This window comes from Anolis sagrei, chromosome 1 (genome assembly GCF_037176765.1).
Source record: "Anolis sagrei isolate rAnoSag1 chromosome 1, rAnoSag1.mat, whole genome shotgun sequence".
Taxonomy (NCBI): Eukaryota; Metazoa; Chordata; class Lepidosauria; order Squamata; family Dactyloidae; genus Anolis; species Anolis sagrei.
In genome coordinates, this window is record NC_090021.1 from 150,091,716 (window position 1) to 150,110,047 (window position 18,332).

At 42.0% G+C, this 18,332-nt stretch overlaps 1 protein-coding gene across 1 annotated transcript; it reads right to left on the minus strand.

The window, feature by feature from the left end:
• Nucleotides 1-824: 824 nt before the first annotated feature.
• HTR2A (5-hydroxytryptamine receptor 2A) lies at nt 825-16,338 on the minus strand. The gene is made up of 4 exons (XM_067469345.1): nt 15,570-16,338; nt 14,759-15,198; nt 7,694-7,894; nt 825-3,792 (listed from the first exon to the last, which is right to left on the minus strand). The coding sequence occupies exons 1-4, from the start codon at nt 15,641-15,643 to the stop codon at nt 3,017-3,019; spliced, it is 1,491 nt and encodes a 496-aa protein (XP_067325446.1). The 5' UTR covers nt 15,644-16,338; the 3' UTR covers nt 825-3,016.
• Nucleotides 16,339-18,332: the final 1,994 nt, after the last annotated feature.

The following is an 18,332-nucleotide window of genomic DNA, read 5'->3' on the forward strand; positions in this document are numbered from 1 at the left end:
CAGGGCAGGCAGGCAGGCAGGTCCATAGCACCCCTACAGCTGAGCACCTCTCAAAGTAAGATGCGCTTAACTGCAGGCTTTCCAGCCCCGTTTGCACATCCCTGCCACACACTCTCTCTCCTTTTAGGAGAGTGTTTGTGTGGCAAGGTATGCAAGCAGGCCCGGAAAGTGCATACGCCTGCCAGTGCCTACAGCCAAGCGCTTCTTACTCTAAGAGTAGAAACAACAGGTGCCAGATAAGCAGAATATACACCGGGAAGGGGAGCCAGTGGGTGGGAAACCCCTCCAGCCATAATGATCTGATTTTCGAGCCCCGTAATAAAAGAACCAAAAATGATAATTTGGTTATAATTAATTGCTATTGTTTTCACTCTGTATGTCTTTATGGTTTTATACTGTGTTATTGATTTGTGGCATCGATTTGCTACCTTTGTTAGCCACTCTGAGTCCTCTCACCCCCCCCGGGGGGGGGGTTTCAGAAGGGCGGGGTAAAAGTGCTGTAAATAAATAAATAAAAACAATTTCGGGAAGCTTACAAATAATGGATCGGGGGCCCAACGAAAGCCAGGACACAAAACGGGACAAGGTTTCCCCCAAATGCACATGTCTACCATATAATATGGGGTAAGCAGATAATCTGGGATCAAATTATGGGAAATAGGGCAGTGTAGAAGGGACCAGAGTGTCTTTTGTTTTTGTTTCATTTGCTCTGGTGTTTCCTCTCATATGGACTGATATGATCCACATAAAAGGTAACGGTAAAGGTGTTCCCCTGACATGAAGTCCAGTCGTGTCTGATTCTGGAGTGTGGTGCACATCTCCATTTCTAAGCCGAAGAGCTGGCGTTGTCCGTAGACACCTCCAAGGTCATGTGGCCAGCATGAGTGCACATGATCCACATATTTACATTTAAAAAGCCAACAGCTTTTTTCAGATTTTTTATTACAGGAGACCGTAGTTTCTGTTGAAAATTATTTTTCAGGATCATTATTTGAGACATCAAGTTCACTGAGTCTGTTTGATACCTGACGCAAATGGTTCAGACAGGCAGCCATCGTATAGTCATCAATTATAGCAGGGGTCCTCAAACTTTTTAAACAGAGGGCCAGGTCACAGTCCCTCAAACTGTTGGAGGGCCGGATTATCATTTGAAAAAAGCATGAATGAATTCCTATGCACACTGCGCATATCTTATTTGTAGTGCAAAAAAAACACATTTTAAAACAATACAATAATTAAAATGAATTTTAACCAATATAAACTTATTAGTATTTCAATGAGAAGTGTGGGCCTGCTTTTATAATAATAATAATAATAATAATAATAATAATAATAATAATAATAACAACAACACTTTATTTGTACCCCGCTACCATCTCCCCAAGGGACTCGGTGCGGCTTACATGAGGCCGAGCCCAAACACAACAATACAGGCAATAATCACAACAATACAAGCAATTAAAAAAACATAAATGATAAACATATAACATTATCAATAAGACAACATACAATTAAAACTATGGGAAGGCCAAATGTAAAAATTAAAATTGGAAATAGTGCTGAGGCATGGACGAAAAGGTGATAGTGGCGTTTGTGGAAGACATACGAGCAGACCTAAAAGTATAAAGTGCTTTGGAGGGACAAAGTGCTATGGGATCATTATTCCGGGAAGGCACACTGGAACAACCACGTGTTCAAACTCCTCCTGAAGACTGCCAGAGTTGGGGCCTGCCTGATGTCCTTAGGGAGTGAGTTACGAACCCACGTGTTCACTTCGGTCATCTGGAGAGGCCCTGCTCATGATCCCACCTGCGTCGCAAGCGCGCTTGGTGGGGACTCGAGACAGGGCCTTTTCTGTGGTGGCCCCCCAACTCTGGAACACCCTCCCAAAAGATCTTAGACAGGCCCCTACATTGGCAGTCTTCAAAAAGAACTTGAAGACCTGGCTGTTCCAATGTGCCTTCCCAGATTAGGAATCTCCAATACCAAGTCCCAGAAGCACTTTAGAAGAACTAAGATTGCTGCACGCTGCATACTGCACTTACTTTATAATCCTACATACCTCCTGCCACACCAGCACTTTTAATCTTGTACCCATTACTCTGGCCCGGCCCAGTTTTATAGTGTCTTGATGTTTATTGTTTATTGTTTGTTGTTTATACTGCTTAACTGTTTTTAATTTGCTTTAGGTATTGTATTGTTGTATTGTGTTTTGAGGCCTGGCCAATATAAGCCACATCGAGTCCTTCAGGAGATGCTAGCGGGGTACAAATAAAGTTATAATAATAATAGTTATAATAGTTCCAGAGTCGAGGGGCCACCACTGAAAAGGCCCTCTCCCTCGTCCCCACCAATCGCACCTGCGATGCTGGTGGGATCGAGAGCAGGGCCTCTCCAGATGAACGAAGATGAGATAGGATTTTTGTTGAAGTTGTTGTGTGCTTTCAAGTCATTTCAGACTTAGGTTGACCCTGAGTGAGGGCCAGATAAATGACCTTGGAGGGCCGTATCCGGCCCCCAGGCCTTAGTTTGAGGACCCCTTAATTATAGCATTTAAATTCAGATTTCCACCGATAGCAGAATAGGATTGAGCCTTCCTAGCTGCTCTCCCAAAGCTGAAAAAGCTTAGGTGGAAATGTCTTGGGGAACGTCCCAGAGTTGCCATGGTAGCTGCAGACAGGTTCACGCAGTCACAAACAACTAACCTTTTCATTTTCTTGACTCCAGATGAACGAAGATGAGATAGGATTGTTGTTGATGTTGTTGTGTGCTTTCAAGTCATTTCAGACTTAGATTGACCCTGAGCGAGGGCCGGATAGATGACCTTGGAGGGCCGTATCTGGCCCTCAGGCCTTAGTTTGAGGACCCCTGAATTATAGCATCTAAATTCAGATTTCCACCGATAGCAGAATAGAATTGAGCCTTCCTAGCTGCTCTCCCGAAGCTGAAAAAGCGGTGGAAATGTCTCGGGGAACATCCCAGAGTTGCCATGGCAGCTGCAGACAGGTTCACGCAGTCACAAACAACTAACCTTTTCGTTTTCTTGACTGGCGTTGCTCTTTAAAGTCCCATCCAAATTACATCTTCCATGGTTCACTATAGAGATGTCCTTAGCCAACAGTTCCGATTCCTTTTTAAGATGGCCTGAATGGCATGCTATGGCAGGGATGGTGTTGGCCAAGAACATTTGCAAGGGTTTCTTTTCCTCTCTGTAGTGACATCTGATGTACCGTGAAAAAGCAGTCCGGTAGGTTTTATTGAAGAGTGTGTATACAAGCGGATTGACAGCTGAAGAGAGGTAGCCAATCCAGACAAAAACGTTAAGCAGCCTTTCAATGACTTCTTTATTGCATGCCTCCTTGCAAATGACCGTCATGACGTTGGTGATGAAAAACGGACACCACATCACGACAAACAAGAAGAAGACAATCCCAAGTACTTTGGATGCTTTCTGTTCGTTACTGATGGATTGCATTGTCCTTCTTCCAGAGATTCCCGACTCTTTGCTCAGAGAGCGTTGGAAGAATTTGTTGGAAATCAGAGAACTTTGAGGGAAGAAACTGAACGAGGCAAACTTGGGTCTGGAATGGAGGTCATTCATGCACAGCATGGCTTCCTTTTGGAGAGATTTGATGGTTAAAAAGTAGGTGATCAACATTATAACCAACGGGATGAAAAATGCCACAAAAGAGCCGATTAAGACAAAATTCTCATCCGCAAGCAGACAGCTTCCATTCCGGAAAACCTTGGAATGATCATGTAGCCCAAACACAGGAACCGGCATTGAAATACCTAGAAATTGGGTTACAAAAAGGAAAAGGGAAGCTAAGAATAGTAGTCATATTTTTAACATGTCACTGCTGCACACTGATAACATTCCTGGAACTGGAGCGCAGTCATTATTATCCTCATAAATGACATTTTCTCTGGAGCGTGAGCTCTTCTGTGACACTTCATTTCTGCCGTGATCTAAAATCATACCGTTCATCTTAAAGCCACTGAAAACAGGATCTGGTTTGTTTAAGATAATTAATATAGATATTAGTACTTATGGGGAGCCTAAGTGGAAACATTTTGTTTGTAGAATAATCTATATAAATAACAATGTAATGTTCGTTTGTGGGATTAACAGAACTCAAAAACCACTGGACGAATTGACACCAAATTTGTACACAAGACACTTAACAACCCAATGCATGTCCTTCACTCAAAAAAAAAAAAAAAAGAATTTGTCATTTGGGAGTTGTAGTTGCTGGGATTTATAGTTCACCTACAATCAAAGAGCATTCCGAACCCCACCAATTATGGAATTGAAACAAACTTGACACACAGTTCTCCCATGACCAACAGAAAATACTGGAGGGGTTTGGTGAGCAGTGTCTTTTAGTTTTGGAGTTGTAGTTCACCTACATCCAGAGATCACTGTGGACTCAAACAATGATTGGATCTGGACCAAACTCTACACGAATACTCAATATGCCCAAATGTGAACACTGGTGGAGTTTGGGGAAAATAGAATCTTGACATTTGGGAGTTGTAGTTACTGGGATTTATAGTTCACCTACAATCACAGAGCATTCTGAACTCCACCAACAATAGAATTGGGCCAAATCTCCCAAACAAAACCCCCATGTGGGCCACAGCAACGCGTGGCAGGGGACGGCTAGTCTATATAAATAAAAATGGAATGTTTGTTTGTGGGATTAACAGAACTCAAAAACAAATTGACACCAAATTTGGACACAAGACACCTATCAGGCCAATGAGTGACCATCACTCATAAAAACACTGAAAAACACAACAGAAGAGACTTTAAAAGCAAAAACAACAAAATAGCATTTTATATATACACACACACATACATACGCACACACACACAGATATATACACATGCAAACACACTATATACACATATACACAAAGATATACACACACATATACCCACACAAAACACATATACACAGACTGGGCCACAGCAACGCATGGCAGGGGACAGCTAATAATAATAATAATAATAATAATAATAATAATAATAATAATAATACATCACACAGTCCCAGACACTTGGGAAGAATTTGACTTGTGATTCTGTGATACGAAATCCAGCATATATATCTCGTTTGCTGTGACATACTGCTTTTTTGTGTCAGTATAATAATAATAATAATAATAATAATATATTTATATTCCGCCCATCTCCCCGAGGGGACTCACAGCAGATTATAGTATTTAAATGGGCACAGGCAAACATTCACTGCTTTGATTACAATGACATACAATGAGACACAAATACACAGACAAAAGCAAAGGCTTCTCCTTTCATTTCCGGCTGTGGAGGCGATGCTCATCTCCGACTCTAGGGGAGGTGATATTTCTCCATTTCCAAGCCAAGGAGTCTGCGTCCGTTGTCATCTCCTGGTTGTGTGGCCGGCATGACTGCTTGGAGCAACTTTTTGCCTTTTCCTGCCTAAGCAGTACCTATTGATCTACTCACATTTGCATATTTTCAAACTGCTAGGTTGGCAGGAGCTAAGGCTGACAGTGGGAGCTCACCCCGTCCTTCAGATTTAAACTGCCAACCTTCAGATCAGCAGTTCATCAGCACAAAGGTTTAACCCATTGCACCACCCTATTACTCGCCCAAGCAGACAACTGTTAAAGAACTAAACAGAGGCATTATACAATATTTAATGTACCTGTCAAAATCGTCTCTCTACATTCAAGCCCCTTCTATGCTGACAAATAATCCAGATTATCTGCTTTGCACTGGATTATATTAATATACACTGCCATATAATCCAGTTCAAAGCAGATAATCTGGATTTTATATGGCAGTGTGAAAGGGAGCTCACACAATACACCATAAAGACATGTTGCAAATAAACTGAAAACAAGACACTGGGTTTGTTTTGGTTTTTTTCCGTGTCAGGAGTAACTTGATAAACTGCAAGTTGCTTCTGGTGTGAGAGAATTGGCTGTCTGCAAGGACTGCCATATAATCCAGTTCAATGCGGATTGTATACAGCTGTGTGTAAAGGGCCTCAGTGGCACAGTCTATGCTCACACAAACCATATATCTGCATTCCAGGGATTAAAGAAACCTCCGGGACTGTGAGTATGTACTTCAAGACTATACTTTACTGCTACATGACAGGAAACAGAAGGGTATATTTTGATTGTTTGACTACCTGGCAACAGGAGCCATACGCTGTAGCTGAAATGTTTCAGTACTAGACAGCAGGCACCAGGAACACGTACTTTGACCGCCAAAGAACCCTTTGCATGTTGGAGCCCAGATGAATGTCTTTTGACAGGGCCATCAACATTGGTCTGAGAGAGTTCATACAGACCAAATATGATCATTAACCTAAATACAATGCAAATGGTAAGTGAAAGTACTAGAACATTAAAAACAATGTGTTAAAACCCAAAAGCAACTGACAACATTAACAATCAGGAAAATATCTGGCAAACAAATGTCTTCAGTTGACGGCAGAAACACCAAGCACTGGAGTCATGATCAAGAATGGACGGGGTTTGCCCTCTATCACTTAACCTCCAATTGTCCTAATTTGGCCCTGATTAATCATCTGTCACGGCCCCCCTGGTGGCACAGCGGGTTAAACCGCTGAGCTGCGGAACTTGGTGACCAAAAGTTTGGCAGCTTGAATCCAAGGAGTAGGGTGAGCTCCCACTATTAGCTCCAGCTTCTGCCAACCTAGCAGTTCAAAAACATGCAAATGTGAGTAGATCAATGGGTACTGCTTTTCCGGGAAGGTGATAGCACTCCATGCAGTCATGCCGGCCACGTGACCTTGGAGGCGTCTATGGACAACACTGGCTCTTTGGCTTAGAAATGGAGATGAGCACCACCCCTCAGAGTCGGACAGAGTTGGACCTTTACATTTACTTAATCATCTGTCAGGCCCATAGCCAGGATTTTGATTCAGGGGTGCTGAGTTTGATTCGGGGGGGGAGGGAGCTGAGTTTCATTCAAAGGGTGGGGGGGCTGAGGATCTGCTCTAGCAAACCTTTTGTATCGTTACCCCAATACCCCCATGCATATGGGATATATTGAGCATGGTGATCAGATCATGATATGAATAAACATAGCAGTTTCAATAATGTACTGGTAAGGCCTTCTTGCGGACCACCCTGAGAATTTCAGGGGGGGTGAAGCCCCTCAAGCCCCCCCCCCCCCCGGCTACATGCCTGTCATCTGTCATCCCGTTCTTTCAGCTGCTCTTAAAATGTCCCAGTTTCTCTCTCCTCCTCCAACTCCTTCCCTTGTCTTCAAATTACTTAAATGCTGCACGCAAAATTAAGTGGCACTCTATTAGTCTTGGCCAAAAAGCAAACTGCTACAGTCTAACTTAGATTGTCTATTCTTACCCATCAATGACTTTTGCTTTCATGACCACACAAATGTTGTTTAGCCACATGTCCTAGTTATTATCTGTGAAATGTAGCAGAGTATACTATCATACTATCTAATGTTGTTTCTCAATGTTTCTTGTCTTTTCAAAATAAGAGGCAACTCCCCCCCCCCCCCCCCAAATTTGTTGCTTTACTACCAGTGGAAATTACAAAACTAAAAGAGGACTAATTGCCTTTTCTGTTACATTTCTTATCCCAGTGTGGACCAGAAATCTCTCTTTTTCTGTGTCACCTAAGGAAAAAGAGCTCTACTCACCTATGGAGATAGTCCAAACTGCAATGATTTTTGCAACAGCTTTTGTTCTCGAGTTAAAACGGCTGTGATGGATGGGCCTTCTTATGGCAATATAGCGATCCAGGGAGATAGCGCAGAGATGCATAATAGAAGCGGTGGAGAGAAGCACATCTAAATATATCCACATAACACAGAGATCTGGAGGCAGACGCCACACATATCCTGCAACCAAGGAGAGGAATTAACAGATATCTATATGTAATTTGACTGGGTTAACTGGATATTTATCTGGGTTGTTGTAGGTTTTTTCGGGCTATATGGCCATGTTCTAGAGGCACTCACTACTTCTGAGGATACTTGCCATAGATGCAGGCGAAACGTCAGGAGAGAATGCCTCTAGAACATGGCCATATAGCCTGAAAAACCTACAACAACCCAGTGATTCCAGCCATGAAAGCCTTCGACAATACATTGGATATTTATCATTCTTAAAGTACTAATTAAATCTGTCTGTATGTGTTTGTGCCTTCAAGGTGCCTATTGACTTATGGCATTCCCATGAGTTTCATTCACTTTTCTTCAGCAAGGAATACTCAGAGGTGGTTTTCTCCATGTCTTCCTACAACACCTGGTATTTGTTGATGGTCTGTGTTATTGCCCCAGCTTTATTCTCCATCTTCATCGCTATGATACTTCATCTTGTTGACAGGAAGCTTTCCACCGGAGTGGAATTCATCTATCAGACAGATGGCAAGCTATTTAACCTCAGCAGACTGAAAGCCAAAACCAAGGTTACAACAACATCAGTTATAGAAATCCAGTATGCTGATGACAATGTCATCTGTGCGCATTCAGAAGAAGACCTACAAGGCACTCTAAACACCTTCACAGAAGCATACAAGCAGCTCAGCCTGTCATTAAACATCGAGAAAACCAAAGTGCTCTTCCAGCAGTCACCAGCCAACCCCCCTCCAATGCCAGAGATACAGCTTAATGGTGTAACATTAGAAAATGTTGACCATTTCCGCTACCTTGGCAGCCACCTTTCCACAAAAATCAACATTGACACTGAAATACAACACCGCCTGAGCTCTGCGAGTGCAGCATTTTTCCAAAAGAAGCAGAGAGTGTTTGTGGACTGGGACATCCGTTAGGATACCAAGGTGCTTGTTTATAAAGCTATTGTCCTCCCAACCCTGCCATTTGCCTGCGAGACATTGACTGTCTACAGACGTCACATGCAACTCCTTGATTTTGTCTCCGAAAAATCCTGCAAATCTCTTGGGAAGACAAGCGGACAAATGTCAGCATGCTGGAAGCAAAGACCACCAGCATTGAACAGATGGTCCTCCCCCATCAACTCTGCTGGACCGGCCCGACCACCGTCTCCCAAAGCATTTGCTCTACTCCAAACTCAAGTACGGAAAACGGAATATTGTTGGACAGGAAAAGAGATTTAAAGATGGGCTCAAAGCCAACCTTAAAAACTCTGGCATAAACACTGAGAATTGGGAAGCCCTGGCCCTTGAGCACTCCAGCTGGAGGTCAGCTGTGACCAGCAGTGCTGTAGAATTTGAAGAGGCACAAATAGAGGGCGAAAGAGAGAAATGTGCCAAGAGGAAGGCGCATCAAGCCAACCCCGACCGGGACCGACTTCCACCTGGAAACCAATGCCCTCACTGCGGGAGAAGATGCGAGTCAAGAATAGGGCTCTACAGTCACCTATGGACCCACCGCCAAAACACTGACCTTGGAGGACCATCATCCTCGGACTACGAGGGATTGCTTAAGTAAGTAAGTAACTGCTCATCCAAGTGCTAACCAGAGCTGAACCTGTTCAACTTTCAAAATCAAAAGGGATCTGATGCCTTTAGGGTATTTCCGTATTTGCTATATAATTGATCTATTATCTCAAATAGCTATGTGGATTTATGGTAGGAATATTTGGTGGAAATATTAAGGTTTACGGGAGGCAGTGCAACATGAGCTTGTGATAGAACACAGGAGAGGATGGGTGCCCTTGTAAGATTAAAAGAAGGGCAATGCTTACATTTATTGTTTCAGGAAAGGCAACTGGGATAGAATAGAAGATAGATGCTCCCTCTCCATGCAAAGACATAAGAAGACTAATGTTTGGAAAGAAGGGAGGAGAGGCCTCGGCAGGCAGGCAGGAAGCAGAAAAGGCTTGAATGCATCCATCATAGAAAGAAAACAAAGAAGTCAAACAAAAGGGTACAGAGGCATTCTAGAACTCCCTCTGTCACAAAGTACACGTTATACACCTTCGCTTCCAAGAAAAATGACTGTGTAATCAAATATAACAGTAGTTATTGTGAATGCTACATTTCAACTTCATTATACTCCATCAGATGATCCGATCAACTAGTGTTTCCTTCTGGGAAATGAAGTCCTTTCAGGGAGATGGGTGGAATAGTAATAAAGATAATGATGATGATGATGATGATGATTATTATTATTATTATTATTTGAAACACAACAAGATGAGTCCACAGCAGACACACTGCTGGCTGTTGTATTGGATCACACGTCGGACACTTCCCAAGTGCCTAGGACTGTGTGATTTATTATTATTATTATTATTATTATTATTATTATTATTATTATTTGAAACACAACAAGATGAGTCCACAGCAGACACACTGCTGGCTGTTGTATTGGATCACACGTCGGACACTTCCCAAGTGCCTAGGACTGTGTGATTTATTATTATTATTATTATTATTATTATTATTAGAAACACAACAAGCTGAGTCCACAGCAGACACTCTGCTGGCTGTTGGATTGTATCACACGTCGGACACTTCCCAAGTGCCTAGGACTGTGTGATTTATTATTATTATTATTATTATTATTATTATTATTATTAGAAACACAACAAGCTGAGTCCACAGCAGACACTCTGCTGGCTGTTGTATTGGATCACACGTCGGACACTTCCCAAGTGTCTAAGACTGTGCGATGTATTATTATTATTATTATTATTATTATTATTATTATTATTAGAAACACAACAAGCTGAGTCCACAGCAGACACTCTGCTGGCTGTTGTATTGGCTCACACGTCGGACACTTCCCAAGTGTCTAAGACTGTGCGATGTATTATTATTATTATTATTATTATTATTATTAGAAACACAACAAGCTGAGTCCACAGCAGACACTCTGCTGGCTGTTGTATTGGATCACACGTCGGACACTTCCCAAGTGTCTAGGACTGTGTGATTTATATTATTATTATTATTATTATTATTATTATTATTATTTGAAAAACAACAAGATGAGTCCAGAGCAGACACCCTGCTGGCTGTTGTATTGGATCACATGTTGGACACTTCCCAAGTGTCTAGGATTGTGCGATGTAATATTATTATTATTATTATTATTATTATTAGAAACACAACAAGCTGAGTCCACAGCAGACACTCTGCTGGCTGTTGTATTGGATCACACGTCGGACACTTCCCAAGTGTCTAGGACTGTGTGATTTATATTATTATTATTATTATTATTATTATTATTATTATTATTTGAAAAACAACAAGATGAGTCCAGAGCAGACACACTGCTGGCTGTTGTATTGGATCACATGTTGGACACTTCCCAAGTGTCTAGGATTGTGCAATGTAATATTATTATTATTATTATTATTATTATTAGAAACACAACAAGCTGAGTCCACAGCAGACACACTGCTGGCTGTTGTATTGGATCACACGTCGGACACTTCCTAAGTGTCTAGGACTGTGTGATTTATTATTATTATTATTATTATTATTATTATTATTATTATTATTTGAAACACAACAAGATGAGTCCACAGCTGACCCTCTGCTGGCTTTTGTATTGGATCACACGTTGGACACTTCCCAAGTGTCTAGGACTGTGCGATGTATTATTGTTATTATTATTATTATTATTATTATTATTATTATTAGAAACACAACAAGATGAGTCCACAGCAGACACTCTGCTGGCTGTTGTATTGGCTCACACGTCGGACACTTCCCAAGTGTCTAGGACTGTGTGATGTATTGGCGAATAATGCGCGCAAATGGTAATTTTGTCAGCACCAATTGTGTTTAAGTGCAGGCCAAGGTCTTTAGGCACTGCACCCAGTGTTCCAATCACCACTGGGACCACCTTGACTGGTTTGTGCCAGAGTATTATTATTATTATTATTATTATTATTATTATTATTATTATTATGCTAGATTACATTGTGTTTTTAAAATATGAGATTCACCCATGACCTCCCATAAACTCTGTGTGTGGTTATAGTAATACAGAATTTTAGAACAAGTTCCCAAACTATAGAAAGTAATTCACTTTTGTAGACACTAAATAGGGACATTATATTAACTACAACAGAGCCCTAGTGAGAGCTATGACACAAACATTTATTTAGGGAATGTGCTTTATCCTCCACCATCCAGAATGTTTTGGGCAACCACAAAACAGAAACGGGAAATCGAAGCAGGCATGTTGATGTAAGGACTTCTTGCAGACCCTGAAATTAGTTGGGGAGAATATGGAAGAGCAAGCAAAAAGCCTTCAGAAAGAGGTTGTAAAGGCAACAACCAAAATGATAATAACAGCCATAAATCACATTTATAGCAAGAGTTTGAACCCGTGGAGAGGGAGGTAACACTAAAGCAAATAGGTTTTGGAAAAAAGATACAAAAATACCGCAAAAGGAGAATAAAATATCCATTTAAGAATAAGTTTTTTTTTGGTACCTCTAAAGTGGCGGATGCCACCTTCAGATAGCAGTGCTGGTAGACTCCACACTGAGAGATTGAGTGATTTGTTTATAGTTCTATGGACACACACTGAGAAGTTTGTCATAAAAAATAAAAGCGTTCTCCCCCATGCTGCGGCTGAAATCGAAAAATGTGTTCGGGTGAAAGAGAACAATTTCCACCTTGCGGGTGTTGTGAAAGGAAGGAAGCAAACTGACTGTTTATAGACATTCTGCTGTTCACTCATTTTCCTTAATGCAATGCTTTAGGCTCCTGAGTCATTAGTGGCTTGAGCACCCAGTATAGGTCGGCACCTTTCAAGGTGTTTACATTCAACTGTAGCTTTCTATAAAATACTAGCCGTCCTCTGCCACGCGTTGCTTTGGCCCACTCTGGTGGTCATGGGGGTTCTGTGTTAGAGGTTTGGCCCAATTCTATTGTTGGTGGGGTTAAGAATGCTCTGTGATTATAAGTGAACTACAAATCCCAGCAACTACAACTCCCAAATGTCAAGATTCTATTTCCCCCAAACTCCACCACTGTTGACATTTGAGCATATTGAGTATTTGTGTAGAGTTTGGTCCAGATCCATCATTGTTTGAGTCCACAGTGCTCTCTGGATGTAGGTGAACTACAACTCCAAAACCAAAAGACACTGCCCACCAAACACTTCTGGTATTTTCTGTTGGTCATGGGAGTTCTGTGCGCCAAGTTTGGTTCAATTCCATCGTTGGTGGGGTTCAGAATGCTCTTTGATTGTAGGTGAACTATAAATCCCAGCAACTACTGTTCCGTCTCCCAGGAGCCTGGTTTGCTTTACCTTGCAGTTACTTGAGGTTGCTTCCCTTTGTATTTTTCCCAGGGATGCTGCAGCTCTGCAGAGCCCTTGGGCCCGCTTTGCCCTCCGCCTCCGTGGGCCCAGGCTCTCCTGCCTTCGGGATGCGGCCTCGCAGCATCCAGGAGGCAGTAGAAGGGGGGGGGGGTGAGGCGGCGGGCAAAGCGGCTTGGGCCCACTTTGCCCTCTGCCTCCGTGGGCCGAGCCTCTCCTGCTTTCGGGATGCGGCCTTGCCGCATCCAGGAGGCAGGAAAAGGGGGGGTGCGGCGGGCAAATGTTGTCCCCTGACCTTAAATCCAGTCATGTCCGACTCTGGGACTCTGCTGCTCATCTCCATTTCTAAGCCGAAGAGCCGGTGTTGTCCATAGACACCTTCAAGGTCATGTGGCCGGCATGACTGCATGGAGCGCCGTTACCTTCCTGCCGGAGCGATACCTATTGATCTACTCACATTTGCATGTTTTCAAACTGCTAGGTTTATATTTATTCTAAACTGCTAAGTTTATATTTGTTAAAATAGTTCTTCATTTTAATTATTGTATTATTTAAAGTGTTTTTTGCACTAGAAATAAGACATGTGAGGTGTGGATAGGAATTCATCCATTTTTTTTTTCAAATTATAATCCGGCCCTCCAACAGTTTGAGGGACTGTGATCCCGCCCTCTATTCAAAAAGTTTGTGGACCCCTGCTCTAATCTGTCAAGATCATTTTGAAATCTGTTCCTGTCTTCTGGAGTATTGGCTATCCCTCCCAATTTGGTGTCATCTGCAAACTTGATGATCATGCCTTCTAAGCCTTCATCTAAGTCATTAATAAAGATGTTAAACAGAACTCATATAGTGCAGTCCAAAGACAATAATGTGGATTATTTATTTATCATGTCATCCGCACAATAATGTGGATTATCAGCTTTGATAATGTGGATTATATGGCAGTGTAGAAGGGGCCAGAGAAGCTCTTTAGAGGTTGATCCAGATTGCCCCAGTCATCCACAATCAATGGTGAGGAGTGTTAGAAGCTGCAGCACAACAACGTCTAGGTCATTCCACCCTGGTCATTCCACAGATATATAAACCCAATTTTCCTGGTTCCAGCAGACCTCATTACCTCTGAGGATGCTTGCCATAGATGCAGGCGAAACGTCAGGAGAGAATGCCTCTAGAACATGGCCATATAGCCTGAAAAAACCTACAACAACCCAGTGATTCCAGCCATGAAAGCCTTCGACAAAACATCTAGGTTATTTTTAGAGCTGGTATTGGGCCCCTGGTTTTCCTAATGTTGCCTAACACATCATGGAAATGTACGACATACAGTAGAGAAGTACAATAATGAAGATAATGTATGTTAGAATTTCTTCAATTTGAGGCTTAAATCTAATATTGCTGCAAGTCACAATTGTCACTTTTCATAAACCACAAGAGACTTCTGCTTTAACTGTATTTATATGAATTTATGTTAGCCCAAAGTACATGAACTGTTGTACTCACCATATAATATTGTCAGCATTGATACAGGCATGACAAGAAACCCCAAGAGCATGTCAGCAATGGCAAGTGACATCAGGAAATAGTTCGTAGCATTCTGCAGCCTTTTCTCTAATGATACAGCCATGATGACAAGAATATTTCCAGCGATTGTTACAATCATCACAACGATAACTAGCAAGGCGGGCCAGTTTTTCTCGGGAAGAGGACTGTTTTCATGAAGAGAGGTGTTACAGAGTGGAGGGAGACTCTTCTCGCAAGAGCAGTTCATTGCATCTTCAACATACAGAGTCAGATTATACACATTCGACACATTGATCTCTTTAGAGACCAACATATTCCTGCAGAGTTTCCTGTCTTGGCTCAGTTGTAGCAACGTGTTCGCTGTGTGGTCCATCGAAGCCTTTTCTTCATAAAGCATGTCCGTTTCTAAGAACTGATATCTGTAAAATGCAAATTGCAGCTGTTTTTACATGATAAATTCTTGCATTCCTCGTGGGTGCAAAGCTGGAAATAAAAACGTTGAGAGGTTGCTTTACTTTTTCATTCGAAAAGCAAAATCAACATTCCAAATATTACAATATTCTCGGTTTGATGTCTAGTCTAGTGACAACTTGTGCTAAGAATCAAATCGATGACAAAACTCATTTGCAGATTACGACATGTTGACACAAAGCTATACAAAACAGGAAATAAATAGTGCACAGGTAACTAATTTTATAACTAGCCTTTGCCAGACAGAATGATATCTCTAAAGTACCTTATTTTTACATTGTTATTTTGCAAGATCCTGCATACAGAAGTAATGCTTTACCTTGGTTTGCTTGATCCTTCATTGCTTTTGCCAACCTGAAGTCCTTCCCTCTCCCCGCTTTCCACAATAATCATATTCTTCTGACAGTTTTGCTGACTTCTGAACTATGCGCTTGCCCCCAGTAGTTTTTCTTCATCTGTACGTCTTCTTTGCTAAGCATAGGCTGCTTCCACTGACAGCTCGCTTTGTTTGTATTTCCTCTTTAAGGCAAGCGATGCTGGAAGAATTGTCTTCGGTCGCAAGAGATGTACAGACGCTAAAAACAGAAGTCTCCATGCAAGGTGCAGAAGGGATTCGAGCAAGGAGGTAATTTCTTTCCCACTGATTTGTTTGGCATTCCAGATCTCCGGCGAATCAAACAAAATAAACAGCAAAGGTAGAAGAAAGGCAGACGAAAGAGGGATGGATTTGTTTCTTATATGCTGTAGCCTTGTATCCAGAGCTTATATTTAAAGAACAACAACAACAAACAATTTCCATGGGTAAGAATGTCGTGCAGAGGAGGGTTTGGCAGCTGCAATATCTTCTACCGCAAGAAACTGAGGAAGGCAGAAAACCAGGTTAGGAATGGTACATGCTGGCAAATGGTAAACAGATCATACCATACTTGAAGCTGCTCACGTCATGACCTTAAAACAAACTGCCTGTACTTCGTCCCTATCAGAGGTAATTTGAGGACCAGTTTGATGTCATAGAAAACAAACAATTAAAGAAAGAAAATGATGTATTGTCGAAGGCTTTCATGGGCAGAATCACTGGGTTGTTGTTGTTGTTGTTGTTGTTGTTGCTATTATTATTATTATTATTATTATTATTATTATTATTATTAACTGGAGCCCCCGGTGGCGCAGTGGGTTAAACCCCTGTGCTGGCAGGACTGAAGACCGACAGGTCGCAGGTTCGAATCCCGGGAGAGGCGGATGAGCTCCCTCTATCAGCTCCAGCTCCTCATGCGGGGACATGAGAGAAGCCTCCCACAAGGATGATAAAAACATCAGAAATCATCCGGGCGTCCCCTGGGCAACGTCCTTGCAGACGGCCAATTCTCTCACAACAGGAGCGGTTGCTCCTGACACGACAAAAAAAAAATTATTAACTTTATTTATACCCCACAAAATCTCCCGAAGGACTCGATGCGGCTTACAAAGGCCAAGGCCGCCAACAACAACAACATACAAATCTAACAGTAAAACTCATAAGCAAATAATAAAACATCAAGCAAAAACAATAAAATACTAAAAACAATGACACCATGACGCATTAAAAACCTATAGGCCAGGCCAAATGTAATGGACAGAATTTAAAAGTGCTGAACTTGACAAGAGGTATGTAGAGGTTTTTTGGAGGTAGGTGCAATGTGCAGACAATCCTGGTCTCTAACAAAGTGCGTTTGGGACATGATGCCAGGAGTTTCCTAATCTGGAAAGGCACACTGGAACAGCCAGGTCTTCAGGCTCTTCCTAAAGATTGCCAACGTTGGGACTTGTCTGATGTCCTTGGGGAGAGAGTTCCAGAGTCGGGGGGCCACCACAGAGAAGGCCCTGTCCCTTGTCCCCACCAAAAGCGCTTGCGACGCAGGTGGGATCGTGAGCAGTGCCTCTCCAGATGACCAAAGGGAATGCGTGGGTTCATATATGAAATGCGGTCACGCAGGTAGGCGGGTCCCAAACTGTTTAGGGCTTTGTAAGTGAGCACCTGCACTTTGAATTGTGACCGGGAGATGAACTCCCGGAGCTCCTTAAACAGGGTTGTTGTAGGTTTTTTCAGGCTATATGGCTCTAGAACAGTGGTTCTCAACCTTCCTAATGCCATGACCTCTTAATCCAGTTCCTCATGTTGTGGTGACCCTCAACCATAAAATTATTTTCATTGCTACTTCATAACTGTCATTTTGCTCGTGTTATGAATCATAATGTAAATATCTGATATGCAGGATGTATTTTCATTCACTGGACTAAATTTGGCACAAATACCTAATATGCCCACATTTAAATACTGGTGGGGTTGGGGAGAATTTATTTTGTCATTTGAGAGTTGTAGTTGCTGGGATTTATAGTTCAGCTACAATCAAAGAGCATTCTGAACTCCACCAACGATGGAACTGAACCAAACTTGGTACACAGAATTCCCATGACTAACAGAAAATACTGGAAGTGTTTGGTGAGCATTGACCTTGAGTTTTGGAGTTGTAGTTCACCTACATCCAGAGAGCACTGTGGACTCAAACAATGATAGATCTGGACCAGAATTAGCACAAATACTCAATATACCCAAATGTGGTGGAGTTTGGGGAAAATAGACCTCGATATTTGAGAGTTGTAGTTGCTGGGATTTATAATTTACCTAAAATCAAAGAGCATTCTGAACTCCACCAACGATGGATTAGAACAAACCTTGGCACACAGAACTCCCATGACTAACTCTGCGGCCCAGCCGAGGGAGCCTTCACGCAAGGAGAGCCCTTGGCTGGGTTGCGGCCTTGGAATCTTATTTGTCCTTGGTACTACTAAAGCAAAAAAGCAAACAAAAACCAAACCACAAATCTAGATCCTCATGCAACAACTGCTTCTTTGTATAATTAAACAATTAATAAAGACTATAGCATGCTGATTATTTTTTCTTTGGTTACAGATGATATATAGCTGAAATCAGGTGTCCAAAATACCTTAACATAGTCACATGCTCAATCACATGCATAATAAGGTGTGTAATCCCCACTTTATCTATTTCTGTAACTGTTTCTGCTCATATTATCGTTTCCTG

What these genes read in the sequence shown, in the direction of transcription:
- HTR2A (XM_067469345.1), bottom strand. Translation starts at nt 15,643, where the DNA reads ATGATTATTGTGGAAAGCGGGGAGAGGGAAGGACTTCAGGTTGGCAAA. An exon ending in GAAGGATCAAGCAAACCAAG is followed by an intron (nt 15,199 to 15,569) that starts GTAAAGCATTAC and finishes TGCATTTTACAG; the next exon opens with ATATCAGTTCTTAGAAACGG. An exon ending in AATGCTGACAATATTATATG is followed by an intron (nt 7,895 to 14,758) that starts GTGAGTACAACA and finishes CCTTGGTTGCAG; the next exon opens with GATATGTGTGGCGTCTGCCT.